The 18852-nt window shown below is 28.8% G+C and overlaps 1 protein-coding gene across 1 annotated transcript in view; it reads left to right on the top strand.

Moving 5' to 3' along the window:
- Positions 1 to 18852, top strand: part of LOC148233973 (PDF receptor-like) — a 109311-nt gene that overhangs the window by 79352 nt on the left and 11107 nt on the right. Inside the window, exons 6-8 of the mRNA XM_088187292.1 lie at positions 13403 to 13553; positions 17288 to 17511; positions 18274 to 18384. Of these exons, the coding sequence (XP_088043418.1) occupies positions 13403 to 13553; positions 17288 to 17511; positions 18274 to 18384 (486 nt within the window). The remainder of the gene's footprint in view (positions 1 to 13402; positions 13554 to 17287; positions 17512 to 18273; positions 18385 to 18852) is intronic.

The following is an 18852-nucleotide window of genomic DNA, read 5'->3' as shown; positions in this document are numbered from 1 at the left end:
TGGATAATATCATACACTAATTAAACTACTTAATACCAAACTAGTAGGCCGTTAATCTTCATTCTTGGTCTTAACAAACATACTCACAGCTAATCTTTAAATACTACATACTTATCCCTATTTTATTAATACTTATTTTTTTAAATGAGATATACTATTTTAATATGTAAAATTTTTTTTTTATAATTAAAAAAAATTTAAGTGTTATTTTTTGTAGATAATTATTTTACATCTTAATAAATTAATTGACATACATAAATAAACGCTGATTTTAAATTCAATATTAGTGATTTTACTATTATATATATACACATATATATGAATCTAGTTTGTTATAATTAAGTAAAAACTTACCTTATAATATATTTTAATTAAGCATTATTTAAAAAAATAAAATAATTAAATCTTTGTAGCAAAAATTATTTAATAACTAGGGGTCAGGAATGGCATTAGAAAAATATAAAATATTTAAATTAAATTAAAAATATTTACAAACTAAAAATCTGGACCAAGATATCTTTAATAAATATTTTATTTTATGATCGATTTAGGTTTTTTTAAATTATGTAGTTAGCTTTTATGATCCTTTATATTATTGTATTAGAAATTTATTATTCATATTTATACATTACATTTTAATTTACTATCAGACTTTTTATTAAAAATTGTTGATTATTTAACAAATAGTGCTAATTAAATATTAGGTTATTATAGAAATACATATCTATATGCTATCAAAATAGTAATCAAGCAAACTTTGTAATGCTATATTTATTACTATATTCATAAAACACTAACAATTAAATTATTAATTATTAGAAGCATAATTCATGGGTATTGCATTAATGCAATGCCCACGAATAATACTTCAGTGAACATTACCCTGACAGATTTTGGTTAGTAGTTCATTCGAGCATCTTAATACCACAATTTTATATTATTAACTTGTTCTGAGTAGTGTATTCTGAGATATATTTTATAAGTTGCTAGGAAAATAATTGCGGTTTATGATTTTTAAGTTCAAATACAGTTTTATTTTAAGCAAGCTATGCACCTATGAAAATTTATTATATATTACAGTGGTATAAAACTTTAGCAATAGCTGGTAAATCCTGATTGTCGAATACTTTAACATGTACGAAATTGCCAAATTGCTTAAATAAGTTATAATCTCTTTCGTACAATGGATGAGGCCAACTTTCAACGCCCAACTTTTAGAGAATCAATAGTGCATTGTCGTGTAAGACAATATAACCATTTAAATTAGGCACTGCAGCATTTTGTGTATATAAAATGGATTGAATGCAATGATAAATACGTAGTATCCAAGCAGATTCGAAGGTCAGATAGTATCGAGGTCGATTTAAATAATTCGTAGGGTTTTAAGTTATTGCTTTTGTAAAATTTGGTCGTACTTAAACAGCTTAGCGCAAGTTTCTAGTAGTAGTTTTGAATGAAGTTCCAGAAATATTTGAAATGTAGCGTTTCTTGAAGTCCTCAACCTACTGATTAATCATGATGATTTAGAGTAGAACTAGATTGTGATCTGTGTCTAATTAAAAAAAAATTTAATTTCATAACTGCTGAACGGTGATTCTAAATATTCGGTTTTGTTTGGTTTTTGCTCAACCCTCTGTTTAAACAAAAATTTGAAACCTTTAAATAAACGTTTGTTTTAATACACAATATCAAGAAAAAATTTTTGTCTTAAAAAAATATAAATTATTTAATAAAATAATTAAGAATTAAATGTATTAAAAAATATATTTATGAACACACCTTACAGAAAAATCGTTATGTGAGCCCATTATTATAAAAGGGACTACGTCATCTTTTTTTCCTTTCGAGGTATTTAAAGGTTTGCGTTTGGATTGATTAAAAATTATTTTTATGTGGCGCAACAAAATGTTTTCAAATTTATATAATCTGCTAGATTTATAATTTATTTTGACTTATACATTTTTAATGTAGCTTATAAAGAAACATAACAATTTAAGGTTCCAATGACTTAACTCAATAAAAAAAAATTTCATTTAAAATAAATTTTTATTAAGCCATGCTAATTAACATTGTTAATAATACTTCAAGGATTTGATTGGGATTTTGGGTTTTAAGATTTTTCAAATATCCATGGTAAATTGGAGGAATATAATATAGCAAATTTTATATACTACTAAAGTTTTGTACTTATACAATGTATTATGCACGTTTCTATATAAACACTAGGGATTCTGAAGTCTCGGGTTTTTTCGATTCCCGGGACTCGAGATCCAAATTTTTAAAGTCCCGGGAATTCCCGGGACTCGAGACTTTGATTATTTTTCGTATAATCATGAAAAAAAATTATGTTAAAAAATTAACTTAGTATTATTAACTTTAATTAATTTATTATTATTAACTTATATTATTTGTGTTATAGGTACGATAGGTGAAAATTTATTGAAACAATTTAAAAACACTTTATTCGATATTTATTTAAATTTCATTTATTACAATTTTTTTAATCGAAATATTTATATCAATATTAAGTTAAAACCTTTACTTTTGTAAGGAAAAATATGTTTTTAAAAACACCAAGGCGTTTAATGATGAATCACATAGCCTGTTCATGGTTTTTGTGGCAAACATTCCAGATGTAGAAAAAACTCTCTCGCTTTCTGTAGATGTTGGCATAATTGTAAGCAATGATTTGAATAAAAGCTCTAGATTCGGAGTTCGCTTGATAGTTAAATCTAATATCTGAAACTCCTTTTTAAAATTGAATTTTTTATTTCTAGTCGTTGAAATATTTTGGTGGTTCGTGCGACAGAGTTGTGTTGAATTCAAATATTATTTTTAAAAGGAAATTAACAATAATTTCGGAAGTTAATAAAGTGGCATCTCGACGACTTAGAGCTTCAACTGCCAGTTTTATAGGAGTGAGTACTTCACAAATATTTTCCAATACGTGAATGTTCGATTCATTCCAAATTTGGCCGATGCCAAGATCAATTAATGATTTTCTAATGCAATTTCGTAACTTTCAAAATCTCGAGATTATGGGTAATAAGGAATTCCACCTTGTCTTCATATCGAGACATAAATTAAGCTCGACATCAAATTCGCTCTTTACATATTTTTGTAAAATTGCACTTCGGAAAGTCTCGAGTCCCGGGTTATTAATTTTTAAATTCCCGGGACTCGAGACAGCAAAAAATCTTTGAATTCTCGGGAATAAATTCCCGGGTTGTCTCGACACAGAATCCCTAATAAACACTTAATGCTTCAGTATGTATTAAATACAGGAAAAATGATTTCTTCTACAAAAAAATAAATATCAATTATCAGAAAACATATAAGTGATTCAATCCGATTTTATGGATTACCGAAAATTCACAAGCAAAACATCTACAGCACCTACCCAAAAATAATCAAAACAACTTCCATCTCTAAATGAGGAAATGAAATCATATATTATTTTTTTTACATTAAAAAAATTAATCAGATGAGGATGAAAGTAAATAACCAGTTTGCTTTTCTAACGTAATACGATCATTTATTTATTTAAAAACTTTCGTTGCAATATGAATATTATATAACAGGCGTTAGACCTCGTTAGTAGTTCAACGGAAAACACAGATTTTTCCCGGGGCCCTGCACACCGTTGCAAGGTTGCGTCTCTTCAAACATATCATGCTCATATAATATTATAAACCCTGCTTATAATATTTTCCTGAGGCTCCGTAAAACCTCCTCTTGCTCTGGAAATAGTAGTGAGACGTCAGACTAAAATCTGTCTTTAATTCAGTGACATGTATTATTACAGCATACAATTAATATATGTCGCTAACAATAACTTATTTTTAACAATCATCACGTGACCTAGTTTTTTATATTATAATCGATCGTGCTGGTCATGTATTGTAATATTGCGTATTTTCGATATTCTCGAACAAAAAATAAATTATTATTAATCTCGTTAACGTTTATACATAGGCGTCGTAGAACAAAATTATGAAAATCCGGCAGCCTTAGGGGAATATATAAATCTATAATAATAACCAATACAATGAAGCAGACTGATAACGTAAATATATTGCTACAGTTGGTATTCATTTCTTATGTGTTTGTTTTCCAAGGTAAATATAGAAAAGGGTACCTGCAATCATAAAAAGTGGATGCAAGCGAGATTTTTTTGAAACTCTGAAGCATATCATTGCCATAGCTTTCAGCAGTTTACAAGTATTTATTTTCTCGGGTAAATATTGTATGATTAAATAGCATATTTTTATAAACAAATATATTTTTCTAGTTTTTTAAAATCAAAACGTTTATTAAAACTTCGTTGAAAAAATATGAGCAAAATATAAGTTTTTTTAGATAGATTAATGTGCAATGACTAAAACAGTTTTGACTCTTAAATGAATCCCAGGGTTTGTTTTAATGAAATTAGTTTAAACACATTGTATACAGAGCTTTATTGTAATGGTTTTATTCCTAATATATGTTATGACATGACAGGCTTGTAAACAGTAGCGTAGCTAGGGTATGTGCCACCTAGGGCGATCCTTAAAATTGCCGCCCCCCCCATACATTTTTTTGCAGGGTCATAAAATTAGCATTTATTAAAATAATAAATTGGTTATTACTAAGTTGTTGTTATTCGTGAATATATGTTTTAGTGTATTCAGGGTTAAGAACCACACTAAACGATCCCATCGCGAATATGCCGCCTCCAAGCAAGTGCCGCCCGGGGCGGCCCGCCCCCTCCGCCCCACCATAGCTACGTCACTGCTTGTAAATCCAATGCGTTAAAATTAAGTAAACCAAATCTAAGTGGTAAAACATCAGACCTATTCAGTGACATATATTTTATAAGTCATAGCCAATTATTTTACCTTACAATCAATAGATGCACTATTCACAGCTTCGTGTCGAATATATTTAATTATTCATCTGCGAGATTAAAATAATCTAGGATAACCTAATCTATGAAGATCGATCGAAATTATGAGATTATAATAATCACTAGTTTTGATCTTCTAAACGCATAATATCATTTGAAATCGATTAACATTTAAAAAGTATTGTTCAGTGCACAAATTATAAAAAAGCGTACGTCCCTTTTATCGCTTAATTAGATTAATACTTTTTAGAAGTCTGCAGAATTGTTGGGACAAGTAATTGGATATGCATTCAAAAGAGTTTAGAATAAATGCGTTCGTAATGAAGCACATGAGTAAAATTATTATTATTGAAACTTCACTTTAATGTAATGTGTTTTCCTGTGTAAAATTTTATTTGATATTTTTATTATATTACTTTAAGTTTTATAACTAAAAATCAAGAAATAAGCTTATTTTCTGATCTAGTTTAATTAAAAGATTTAATCTTTGTGGTTATATAACAATATATTATATCACACATATACGAAATATGAAAATATGAAATAATTATGATTATGTGTGACAAAGAATTTTTTTTTTAATAAATAATTAGTATCTTATGATATGTAAATTAAGATAATCATCTTTGGACGAATTCGTCCGAAGATGGTTTGTATGATCCAGCCGAAATATCACTGTAAAAAGTGTTTTTAACATAATTATATATACACATATATATTTGCAATAATATAAATTGCAGCATTTCACAACAAGGTTACCGGAGACCATTCGATTGAAAGGGTACTTTTGCACTCATCTTTTTGCTTTTCTACGATCAAGTACTTCAACCCCTTCGTCGCACGACAGCGCCTCTTTCAGTGCAGACTTCGAGTTGTCAATTTAAGCTTTAATTTTTTTATTTCCAGCCTCATTTTCCTAGAAGAAAATAGTTGCAAATAAAATATATTTCACTCTCTAGGGGAGAATTTGAATAGAATACAGGCAATTATTTTATGTAATATAGCTCATTTATATTTTATAACATTTGTAAATCTGAAACACAACAAAAAAAATAACTGTCTTCTCTTAGTTTTATTTAAAAAAAATATTTTATCAATAGTGATTTTTAGACTGTTTTCAGTATTTTCATTACCTGATTATTATTGTGACTAATAAATAATGTTACAAAGTTTTTATTTTACATGTTATATGACTTTAACGGCAACGTCACTAATGAGCGCGGACAAATGGGCGTGCGTCAAAAGAGCGCTGCCTTATAAGCGCTGCGTCATAATAGCGTTTACCAAAGTAGCGCTGTAACAAAATAGCGTGCGTCAAATGCGCAAACAGTCATAAAAGCGTTTGACAAAAGAGAGCACGTCATAAGAGCGCAAAAATACTTGGAGAAAATCAAGTAATGAATATTTTAGGAATTAGGTATACAAAATATATGTAAATTGTAAGAAATTTAAAAAAATAAAAATTCACGAGATAGAATAGGTATTAAAATTAGTATTTTATGTGCCAAAGCGTAATGACGATTAAAATAATTAGTCAATGAAAACATTATTATTTATTAATTATTACGTACATACTCGAATATGGCTCCCAATCCCCATACGTACGAGATACATATATTTTTACTAAAATGAAACGCTGATTTTGAATTTATCATTACATTTGTTCTGTAATGTATCATTAAATTGACAAATAATTATCAACTCGACTTGGTAGGTATACAAGGGTCGTCCGACCTTTTTTTTCATTTATTTTAGACAACTACATTTTATCGTGAAAGTCGAAAACAAGCACAATATAAATTTTAAGAGCTAAGTGTAAGATAAAAAAAATAATCTGAAAATAAATGTGATTGCAAAGGGGTAAAACATTAATTTTGCTAAATTCATTTTAATCATATTATATAATTATCAAAAAGGAAGTTACCTATGATTTTTTAAATACCTAATTGTAACACTTTACAAAAAAAATTCACCGCTGTCCAGGTGCATAACAATGCATGACATTGGTGATGACACGGACGATACGCAATTGTTTAAAATTATTTTTACGATATTAAGACTAAAGTAGTAATTGGTGAATCAGTATGATTTATTTAAAATACTTTTTTTGTTTGATATTTAGTTTTATTGTGTTATTCCTAGAGACTTTAATTTTTCGCGATTACGATAAAAGTTTTTTTTGTGAATTTCATGCTTTGTCCATTTCAAAACGGGTAGTATTTATACAAATAGAACAGTTAGAAAAAAATAGTAATCTGTCTAATATTCTAATATTTTGTCCGGGTCCTTGCCTTTTTACCTGGCTATCGATATAATATTTTTTCCCCTTATGTCACATATTTGTTAAGCTTCAAAAACTACTTGGCGGCACGCACATTTAGAAACTGTTATAGATTAAATTGTTATCTATAAAGAAGATTAATCCTTATAGATAGTTGTAAGTCATTCGTGGTATTTTTTTTTTATACTTTTCAAAGACGCAACGAAACTTTTTGCGAACGTTTTCAGTCAAAATTCAAAAGTATACTGAGCGCTATTATATTTATATATAAATAGCCTATTTAGCTTTAAATAGATAACTGTAAAATGCAATTTTTGTGAATTACTAAAGTTTATTCTCACACTAATTTCCAAGGCTCAAAACATAAAACAATTTCGCGATAAGGGCCAAATCCACGATAAACATTTATCAGCGCTATTTCTTGGTTATTATATTTATATATAACTACCTTATCCAGTTTAAAATAGATAACGGTAAAATATGCGATTTTTGGAAATTCCAAAAGATTGTTCTCACAGTAATTTATAAGTCGCAAAATATAAAAAAATCGCGTAAAGGGCAAACTTCACGATAAACACTTATCAACGCTAGTTCTGTATTATTATATTTATATATAACTATCCTATCTAATTTAAAATAGATAACTGTAAAATATCCGATTTTTGGAAATTCCAAAAGTTTGTTCTCACAGTAGTTTCCAAGGCTCAAAACATAAAAAAAATTCGCGTAAGGGCCCTCTATAAACATTTATCAGGTAGGTATTTATAATAAAATTACCGACTTAAGCCTAAGTGTTTTATGATATCGGGTAACTCTCTTAAATTCTTGAATAAAAAAATCAAACTGTTTAAGTGATATTTTATGATTAAATATGCACAAATGATAAGTAAATATTTACATATATCTTATGTATGTATATTATATTTTGTTTAGACCGAATAATGTTTTCATCTTTCAATTCTTTTCTAAAAAATATTACTTATATTTTCGTATGTACGTATATGTATATATATATATATTTTAATATGTATTAAATTATGTTAATTATTTAATTAATTATAAGATCATGATTTGCATCACATTTATTTGTAATGCATTTTTATTGTATCGCCCAAAAGACCATCGCCCATTTTGACCGATTGAATTGTCTCTATAGTATGTATGTATACTAAACACAATAATTCAATAAAATACTAAATTAACCTAAATTTTCGATATACAAACATATGTCATATGTGTATGATTAATGATAGATTAATGTTCTTACAGTTTAATATATAAAACAATAATCGTTTAATTAACTGAAATATATTATATAATATTCGTACTCAGTCGTTATTCGAGATAGAGTGTAGTCGTTTAAAATATATACCCAAAAACCAACCAACTGTTTATCGTCAAATAGCAAAAAAAGGTATGGCGTCAAAAAGCAAAAAAAAGGTCTATACCTGCCCTAAACTTTATGCATTCATTGCAGGTAGAGTAGATATATATTTGTCAATTTAATGAAACACTACCGAACAAATCTAATGATAGATTTAAAATCAGCGTTTCATTTTAGTACAAAATATATGTATATCGTACGTATGGGGATGGGAAGCCATACTTTCGAATGTACGTAATAATTAATAAATAATAATGTTTTCATTGACTAATCATTTTAATCGTCATTACGCTCTGGCACATAAAATACTAATTTTACCGCCTATATCTTGTGAATTTTAATTCTTTGTAAATTTCTCACAATTTACTTATATTTTATATACCTTATTCCTAAAATATTCATTACTTGATATTCTCTAAGTATTCTTGCGCTCTTATGACATGCGATCTTTTTTAAAGCGCTCATATGACTCTCTACGCATTTGACGCACGCTATTTTGTTGCAGCGCTCATTTGACGCACGCTCTTTTGACCGGCTGCCGACTTTAACACTGTCAACACAATGATTCAAGAAATATAATTTAATAAGCCGGTATTAAGCAACATTTTGCTTGCAATTATAATAATTTATTAGAATTTTTGAAACACATGTTGAGAAACACTGCTCTATGCTACAGTTCGTTGTAATTTAATTACAGTGAGATAAATTATAAAATTTAAAAGATGCAATTCAGAGTATTTATTATTTTAAAATAAAACTTTTGAAGCAAATATTTTAATTTAATATAATACTGTACAAAAAATAAACACTGAAAGCAATATAAATAAAACAATTAGTGTTTGAAATATGGGAATGGTATTTAGGTAAAGATTCTTTACAAAATCCAGCTGGTACTAAATAGACACACTTATAGGAGTTCTATTTCAAAAATAAGTGTAACAAAATAAATGGTTATATAAAAAAATTTAATTAAACTTGTGAAAATCACGAAGGTGACTAATAAAAACTGTTACGTAACTCTTTCATGGAACGAGTTAATTACTTTTGTTTACTCTCGAGTGACTCAATACATAATAGGCAAAAGTACACTTTCTTCTTTAAAGTGACCTCGCTATAATACACCGATTCTTAAACAAATAAATTATTAAAAGTCAAAGTGCACGTAATGTGCTCTGTGGTAAAAGAAAAAGATAATTTTTAAAAATGTCGTGGAGACATAAATATTTTTTCTGACGACGAATAATTTTGTATAACTTGTTCACTTCTGCCATCATATTTTTTTTAGGGACAAATTTTTTTAATATATGTATGTAAAGTCGCAGTCTAGATATGCACTAACACATATATAACAAAATACGTACTTAGTTTTCAATTAAAAAAAATCGAAATTTATTTTGTGATAATTTTTTTTTATGTATAATACAACATGTACATAAAAAAATCGCTTATCGTATCGCTTTGTATGAACGGTTTATAATAATACACGTAAACAAAGGAAATATATTTAATTATAATGTTTAAAAATAAAAATTGAATTTGCTTCAATTAATTCTGTTGTTTCGACTAATGAAAAATAAGCATTCAAATATAAAACAAGATGGCCGACAGTAACGTGGCAACAGTTTTAAATAATTAATATTTATAAATAAAATTTTGCTACGCGACAATAATTTTCATTAATTCGTCATTTGACTGAATATAATCGGATTGCAAATTAACTAGGTGTGTTATAACTATAAAAATTAAATATATACATAATATGTTGAGGAGTAGAAGAATACATTGATTACACTAGATAAACAATTATAAAACAATCTTCCCAAATGAATTCCTGGTGACGGGCTCCAAGGCCGAAAAGTGAGTTTTTCCTTTTATAATACATATATTATACATTATCATTGCTTCCAATTTAATGCATATATTCGTTAGATTTGATTGAATATAATTACTCGAATTAAACGTGAACATGTAATATATACTTAGTACGTATGAAGATTGAGGTTAATGTCGATCCAACTGTATAAATGCTAATGAAACGTATTTTTTTTATCTATTGATATTTGGGGATACTATCTTGCATGACAATGATTGTGATGAAGAAGCTTGGTTAGCATTATTACAACAAAAAAAAATACACCTAGATCGTTCCGTTCCGAGTGACGACTCGCAATATGTACATATGTGTAGTTTCTTGGATGTTATCTAATAGACGACATTTTACAATGATTATAAATATGTGATTGCATGCCTAAAATAATCGATATATCATATCTAAGAGTGGCTTATTTTTAATTCTGATGTGGCAAAATATGTATGTATATGTCATAGTTTTTAATCAATTTTTGTTTTATGACATCATTCCTCTTTAAGAATATCCAAATTCAAGATATTCAGTTACATCAAACTTATGTAATATGTTCTTTATAAAAAGATAAAAATTTCTGTCAGTGACAGCAACATTAGAATATTCACTCTTTATTTATAAATAAAAATTTTACGTTGTAGCCATATAGGTCATCAAATAGCTTTATTATTGCTTCTGAAAAATAATTAAAAACAATAAGACCTTTATCAAGAGTTGAACATTGAACACTCTTACTACTAATATAATGCATAAAGTAAATTTAAATGGCAACCGAATAACAAAATTGACGGAAGTTACTGTAGAGGACTAAACACGTAGATTGACATCTCTTCATCTTCTTCAAAATTATCGCAAATAGTATTAAACCTATCATTGCTTCTGAAAATTAACTGTTAACGATACTATATAATGGGTAAAATGTAACTAATACGAGATTTTTCATTATTACTAGCATTGTAATATGTAACTTTGGTATGTATACCTTAATTGCTAAATCACTGCTGTTTGTCTTTTATTATTTGATCCTGGAAAGGCAATAGTAATATTGTTAGAATAACTGTGCTATCTTATTCATATAACCACACACACTGGCACACTCATAATTTATAGTTTTGATTATATTGTCTATAATCCAAATACTACATCACTTTAAATCATCTTTGTAAGAAAAACGCTGTGATTATAACATATTTCACTGTTTATTTAATTGCACAGAAATGCGCGCATCAAGCGCTTGCCATATTACAGAAGAACTGTCACATGTAAGTAGGGCATCCAAATACCCGGCCTAATTCATTACCCGGTTATACGGGTATTTTTAGGGAAATAACCGGGTATCCGGCTCGGTTCCGGGTAATTTTTGTAAGCCGTTAAGAGATATTTGAATATTTGATTAAATATGACGTGATATATTTAATTTTACTTTAATAATTAATATTATTTAAAAAAAAATAAGGTATTGAAATAAAATCAATATATTATGTAATTATTAATACTTTACTTAATCGAAATATTTTTACATTCCATCGGTAGGTACATATATACATATACTTACATACTACATACATGTGTAACAGTACAAAACCGAAATATTTATTTTAACACATATTTAGCAATAATAATACAAATTGCACATGAAAAATACTGAGGAAATAAATTTTATTAAAATTACAAAAAAAATGTAGATGATTGTATTTATTATATGTATTATATGTAGGTAGAGAAACAAAGTTTTAGTGATGTTCTTTTTGTAAAAAGTTATATTTTAAAAACACTAACGAATCTAATGTGTTATATTTTCACCCCACAACGCTTAAAATTTATTTTTATTTACAACTGCATCCTTTCAAAATAATTCTTATCTATGCATTCGCTTATCTCGAAATCTAAAGGTCGCTAAGTGCTGTCCCTTTTTTGTCGTTCAAAGACGTTTGTCGTTTAAGAACGCCGATTCGGCTCTTCCATTTAATTTGAAATAATGGAAACAATTATTTAAATGAAATTATCCGGATACCCGTCAAACACTACCCGGTTTTCGGTTATATGAAAAACATGACGGGTAACCGGGTACCCGGTTCCAGCTCTACCCGGTTCGAATGCCCTACATGTAAGCAAATTTGAAAGGGAAATCCCGGTTTTGGGCGCGCTTGAGAACGAACTACGAAATTGAATTTATCGATTTAAATTGTAAAACACTTATCATAATATGTATAAAATATGTTTAGTTTATACGGGATTTAAAATTTAATATAAATTTCCATCAAAAAGGGGCAAAGTTTCAAATAAAGTACTATTCAATAACAACCAACTATTAAACACATAGTGTTGCAAAAATAATAATTAATTATTTAAGAATAATATGTAATATAAACAAATATTAAGTAGGTCTAAAGTTTGTGGTATATATGCAAAATGCCCGAGATTCTCCTCATAATGACTACCGTATTAACAATTGCTTTTAAAATATTAAGCCTAATTAATGTTTAATCTATGATATTTGTACAAGTATTTAAACAATACAACTTTAAGCCACAAAAAATAAAAACACCCAAGCTAGCAAATAATCTTAAATCTAAGCTCAGACCTCAATCGTTAAAATATAAAGTTAAACAATTAATATTTATTAAAAAATAAAGTTTATCATAATCTTAAATGATTCATTTTATTCCACTCAATAGCAATAGAAAAATAAATGTTAATTGTTATAACCTACGATTTGACTGTTAAGCTCGTCACTCTAAATATAATATTAACTGCTTAACATTTAAAACACACGTTAGATTTTAATGGGTGTTTAAACGGTTAGAGTGTAAAGTGGCAAAATCCACTACAATACTTGAATATGTGGGGCACTTGTTGATTATAGTGCTTTCAGCACCTGTTGATATGCAAAAAGCTTTATATAATTTCATTAAGCAAATAATCTTTAATGAACATATTAGTAATATTTAAAATGTGTATTTATATGTATTCTTTTTTTTTTCGCAGAAGTCTTCGCAACAACCGAACCCGCATCCACAATAATCTGTTTATGGCAATGGTAATGCAAGTTTTAATCAGATTGATCGTATACATTGACCAGGCTTTATCTCGCGATAAAAATAACAACTCGGAAATGAATAAAGGAATTGATAATACCGTAAGTATTTATACTAAATCATATGAATACTTTATATTATTATAGATATTTCGATAAGAAATTATTTATTTTTTGTGATATAAAAGCGCCGATTTCTAGTTTAAAAAAAAGGACTTGTACCATTAACATGGAAATTGATTAGCAATGACATTTTTTTATTATTCACCAGGTATTATAATTGCTATATTAGGAATTATGTAATATATATTGAAAAAAATTCCACGATCGTAAAATGGCATCGTGATTAAAAAAGTTTGAAACTTCTGACAGTGGAGCTGTGCTAGATATTTTTTAATTGTCATCATATTTTTAATGAGGCCGATAATCAATATATAGGGAGCGCAGCCTTGGAAGCGAAACAATAAAGTTCATTCCTTCAATTGATTTTTTTTTAATTTATGTTCTGTGATGTAAAGGGCAAAGTAATAAATAAATTTACAATAGTTTTGATTTAATTAGTTGATAGTTTTTTATGCGCTTAAGAAATAGTTTTTTATTATTGTTTTACTGCTTTTTGCACCCTTATAATTCAGATAGTTATTTTTAATTTTAAGCAATGATAAAAGGAAATATAGGAAAAGCTATCTATAGATTTTATTTTGCTAGTTTGAATTATGTTTACATCAACAAATCTAATTATAGATTGAATTTTATATCCTTCTTGACATGTGACATATTTTTATGGATTATACGACAACAATGTTTCTACTGTTCCTACATCGAATGTCAAAATTACATCATCGGTTTTTCGCATTGTTCTCATGTATGATACAAAAAACAATTCTTTGTTTACCTGACTAAATCTCAATAAACAAACGTTCATATGACTAAATTCATGTGATTAGCAAACTACGTCACAGCAAAATAATTACGTCTCAATCATATTAAGTTACATAATATTAACAATACATATGTTATAAATCAGATTATATAACACAACAAACAGCTTTCAACATGTTGAGAGTAAATTATTTTTTTATTTGATTAAAAAGCTCAGAACTTATTTCAATATTAATCTTTAACACAAATTTATATTTATATTTTTTATTTCAACACAATAAATCGTATATATATATATATATATATATATATATATTTATAGCACTCAAAATGTTTCTCATCCTGATTTTTATAATTTATAAGTCAGAAGAAGCCATTTCTAGAACAATGAAATACGGAAATTGCCGTTTCGACGATTTACGGTTGTTTTTTTTTTTACTTTTTAGACTCTTTCTAGAAAATCGCAGATGTGTACACGCCTATCTTTTCTCTATGTTTATTTATCTACTCATAAATATATACACGGTTGAAACTCTTAAAAAAATATGCAAATATATGCTTTATTATGCCCTAGTGCTCTTTGATGCTCAAACGCCGTTGTTTCGCATTCTTTGATACTATTTTGGAATATTATTATGAAATATTTGGTAACTCAGATTTTACATATCATATATCAAATTAAAGTGTCATTTAATTTGACTAAGTGACGTATGGCATTTTTTGACAGTAAATAGCAACGGTTGATTGAAACCAATCTTTTATTTTTTTTAAAATAACTGTAGAAAAAAAAAGTCCGCAACAGATCAAATGTACAAGCTTGGCCATAAAAATGGGGCACCCCAATAAATGAGCTATATCTTAAAAATCGTGAAAATTAAAAAAAAACTAAAGTTGTTTAAAGCGTTTATTTAAAGTTTATTTTTAATATTTAGTAGGCCCACACTTGCCATAATTACAGACGGATAAAATTGTCTCCATTCCATCTGCATCTGTTGGGCAACATTTTCTTTTAATATTGCCTATTCTTTGACGCAAACCAAACCCTGTTTTTTAGCGAAATATGGCATGGAGCGTTTTTTGCTGGAGTCGGATGATAGCGTGGTCTGTGCTTGTAAATATTTTCCAGTAGGAATCTATTAAAATGGATTCCAATGTAATATAATTATCACTATTCATACTATTCTCGCAAGTCCTACCCCTGTTGCTATCATGTAACACCATACCCTAACGCTTCCGCCATTATATTTGACTTTAGATACTATGCAATCAGACAGATATACTTCTCCGACTCTTCCACGCACATGTACTACACCAAGGGCTCTAAAAACATAAATAATGTTTAAAGAACTATGATTAGTTTGAAAAAAAATTGCATAAATTAAGTTTTGATTATTTTTTTATATAAACCAATTTTATTTGTCAATTATCTTAAAGTTGGATTCATTGGACCAAATGATGTCTAATCTCAGTGTTTTCTGGCCCATTGTAAAATTCGAATTTTAAATATTTCTAAAAGCCACGATTTGTGTCAGGCTTTACTATTTCTGAGTTCCACATTGTTGAGCTTTCTTCTTATCGTTCGCGACAAGTGGATTGTCCTTCACTTGCAAAGATTTCAGACAAGATTTTTCGATTGCGAACCAATATTCAATCTTTCCGGGCAGTTGTCTTTTATTTTCATTCAGTTCTTGACTTTGATATGTAAGAACCACATTCATTAAACCATTTCAAAGCAAAGCAATAAAATTAGCTTCACTTAATTCGCGTTTTTTGACTTATATAAAATTTTTAAATAATATTAAAAATAAAGTCACTTAAGCGAAACTAGACAATTTAACCTGCAATATTTTTTAAAACGCAAATGAGCTTAAAAACGACAAATTCAGAATTCCAGTAAAATTACCTGCTAAATATTTTGGTCAGACTATGCACTTGTAAAGAGTCACACACCATTTAAAATGGTGCCCCATTATTATGGCCTAGGCTGCTTATTTAATATTTATATATAAACGATCATTGAATTTTTACCTGATTAATAAATAGTGAGAAGAGCAAAGGGCGCAAGTTGGACCCTTGAGGAACTCCCGAAGGAGTAAAATATTCTTTTAACAATAAGCAGCTATTAGTTATAAACTTTACGATCAAATAACTAAGAAACAATCGAGTTCCTTTTTAAAATCAGCATGTATGACATATATTCATATTCCCGCGTCAATCTTGTCACTGTTTTGGTGATAGACATGAGATTAGAATGAAAACCATGCTGTTGGTCCAACACAAGTAATTGAGGACATGGATAATTATTTTAAATAATTTAGCAGGATCATTGCAAATTTTTTTGTGCATTCACAGAATCTTGAGAATCAGATCAAAACACGTTATAGAGCATATGCTTCCAAACTCATTTATCTCACTGTTCTCTTCTTATATAAGGACGGAATAGCGTAATACGTAACGTCTCAGACTAGTAACTCTGAGATTGCGGGTTCGAGCCCCGGCAGCGGCACTCGATTTTTATTTATAAAAATGCGCTATTATTAAAAAAAAGCCGGCTCAACTGCAGTGACATCTATTGATTATAAATTGTGTAGCACATAATAATTTATAATTAATAATATAGATGTCACCAATTCGTGGTTAATACTTACTTGTATGTCTAATGACTTATATATTTGGTATAGATTTGCCCGTTGTAACGCATTGGGCTCACGCCTGTCAAGTTACAACGGATTTAATAAAAAAAAAAAACTCAAGAGCCGTGCTTTAAGCAAAAAATTATAAAATGATGCTGTGACAAATTATGTTTATTTATGTACATATCTATATTTTATCTACTTCAAATTATACATTTAGTTAAAATTTGTGTAAAATATTATGTATTAGTCGTGTACTTTTTATATCGCAAAAAATGCAAATAGTGGTTCTCGAACGTTTGTTAAATTGTTTGTTCACAGCTTTACTTGTGTGAAGCCTCGTACATATTGATGGAGTTCGCAAAAACAGCGATGTTTATGTGGATGTTCATCGAGGGACTCTACTTAAACAGCAAAGTTACTGCGACTGTTTTTCAAGAACATCCGCGCTTCATCATGTACTACATTTTGGGCTGGGGCTTTCCGATTGTTATAACAGCTGCCTGGATCATCACTAATACGCTATATTACATTGGACATACCAAGTGAGTAAACCGCGAAAAACCTACACATGTATATAAAATACAATCACCAACAATACACAAATATACGTGACACATACAAAGGTCGCCAGAGTTTCAAACCTTCGAGAGAAATAGATATTATTTTTACCAAATAAGTTCCATAGATAAATACTTACGTTAAAATATCAAGTTCTGTATTGTATCGGCATATACAACGATGACTGCTTGGGAGTAAATAAAGTTAAAAAAAACTCTTTAGGTGCCGCGACTGTTAGGAGAGTAGAATATTGATGAATATGACACTCGCTGTACAGATAGTGAATAATAGTATTTTTGGTAACGATTGATCATTACTACTATTATTTTCCCAAATATGTTAAAATACACATCAACGAGATTATTTTTAATTGATGCCGAGCTATTTGTATTCTGTCCAGTCAACGCAGTCGCGGCTTACCTGTAAGTGTATAGATTGTGAATCGCATCGCGGGTTGCGAGTCGTTCATGCTTAGCTATATTTAAATATACTTGTTGACGTCAGACTTCTGATACAACTCGTACAGTTCGTTGTTGTACCGACGACGCCAAGTACACGATCAGCTGAGTGTTCACTATCTAATATATCCGCGTTTTACTTATTCTGGTTTTTAAAGTGTCTGTGCGGACCAATGTATTTAATATCCTGCACGAGAGATACCAGATAAACAAACTCGTCAACCCTGTCAATGCAGACATCGATATTTAGACTGTCACTGACATATACATTGTTTTTCTTGAATTCAGGTGCAGCCCTGTTGTGAAGAGTTGTAATCCTTGGAACAACTCAACCGATCCGAATAGCACTGGAGTAATGTCGTCTATACGTGGAAAAACCGCTAACTGCACTGACGCTATGTAAATGATTCCCATTGACCCACTAATTATTTCAGAGTTCCAGATGAATTTTTAAGCGGATTGGGCATTCCACTTTTATTATATGTCGCGAGGAGTACATCTGATTCACTCTGGAGCGCTCCTTACAAACTCACATTGATAGTCTATCGTAAAGCGCATTTAATATTTTTTACACGCTGTATGCAGATGACACAGATGATACATTAGCCGATGGAAGATAAAAAAATAAATTGATAATCTTAACAAAAAAGAGACTAGCTCTGTTAGAATGAAATGAAGTGAAACAGTAAAATAGATCAAGTAGAAGAGTCTAGCTCTAATTTTCTGATGTAGAAACATAATTAGACTACTTGTCATTTATGGATCAGATTTAAGTTATACAGAAAAACTGTTTTAGGAATGAACTAAATGCGCAAAACAGAGGTAAATCGGCCACTACAAAAAAATGTTGTCATAGACAACAGATTA

Source organism: Plectrocnemia conspersa, unplaced genomic scaffold (assembly GCF_051122295.1).
Source record: "Plectrocnemia conspersa isolate PC_06_02 unplaced genomic scaffold, ASM5112229v1 ptg000006l, whole genome shotgun sequence".
Classification (NCBI taxonomy): Eukaryota; Metazoa; Arthropoda; class Insecta; order Trichoptera; family Polycentropodidae; genus Plectrocnemia; species Plectrocnemia conspersa.
Note: the sequence above shows the minus strand (reverse complement) of the source record. Positions and strands in the feature narration are given on the sequence as shown.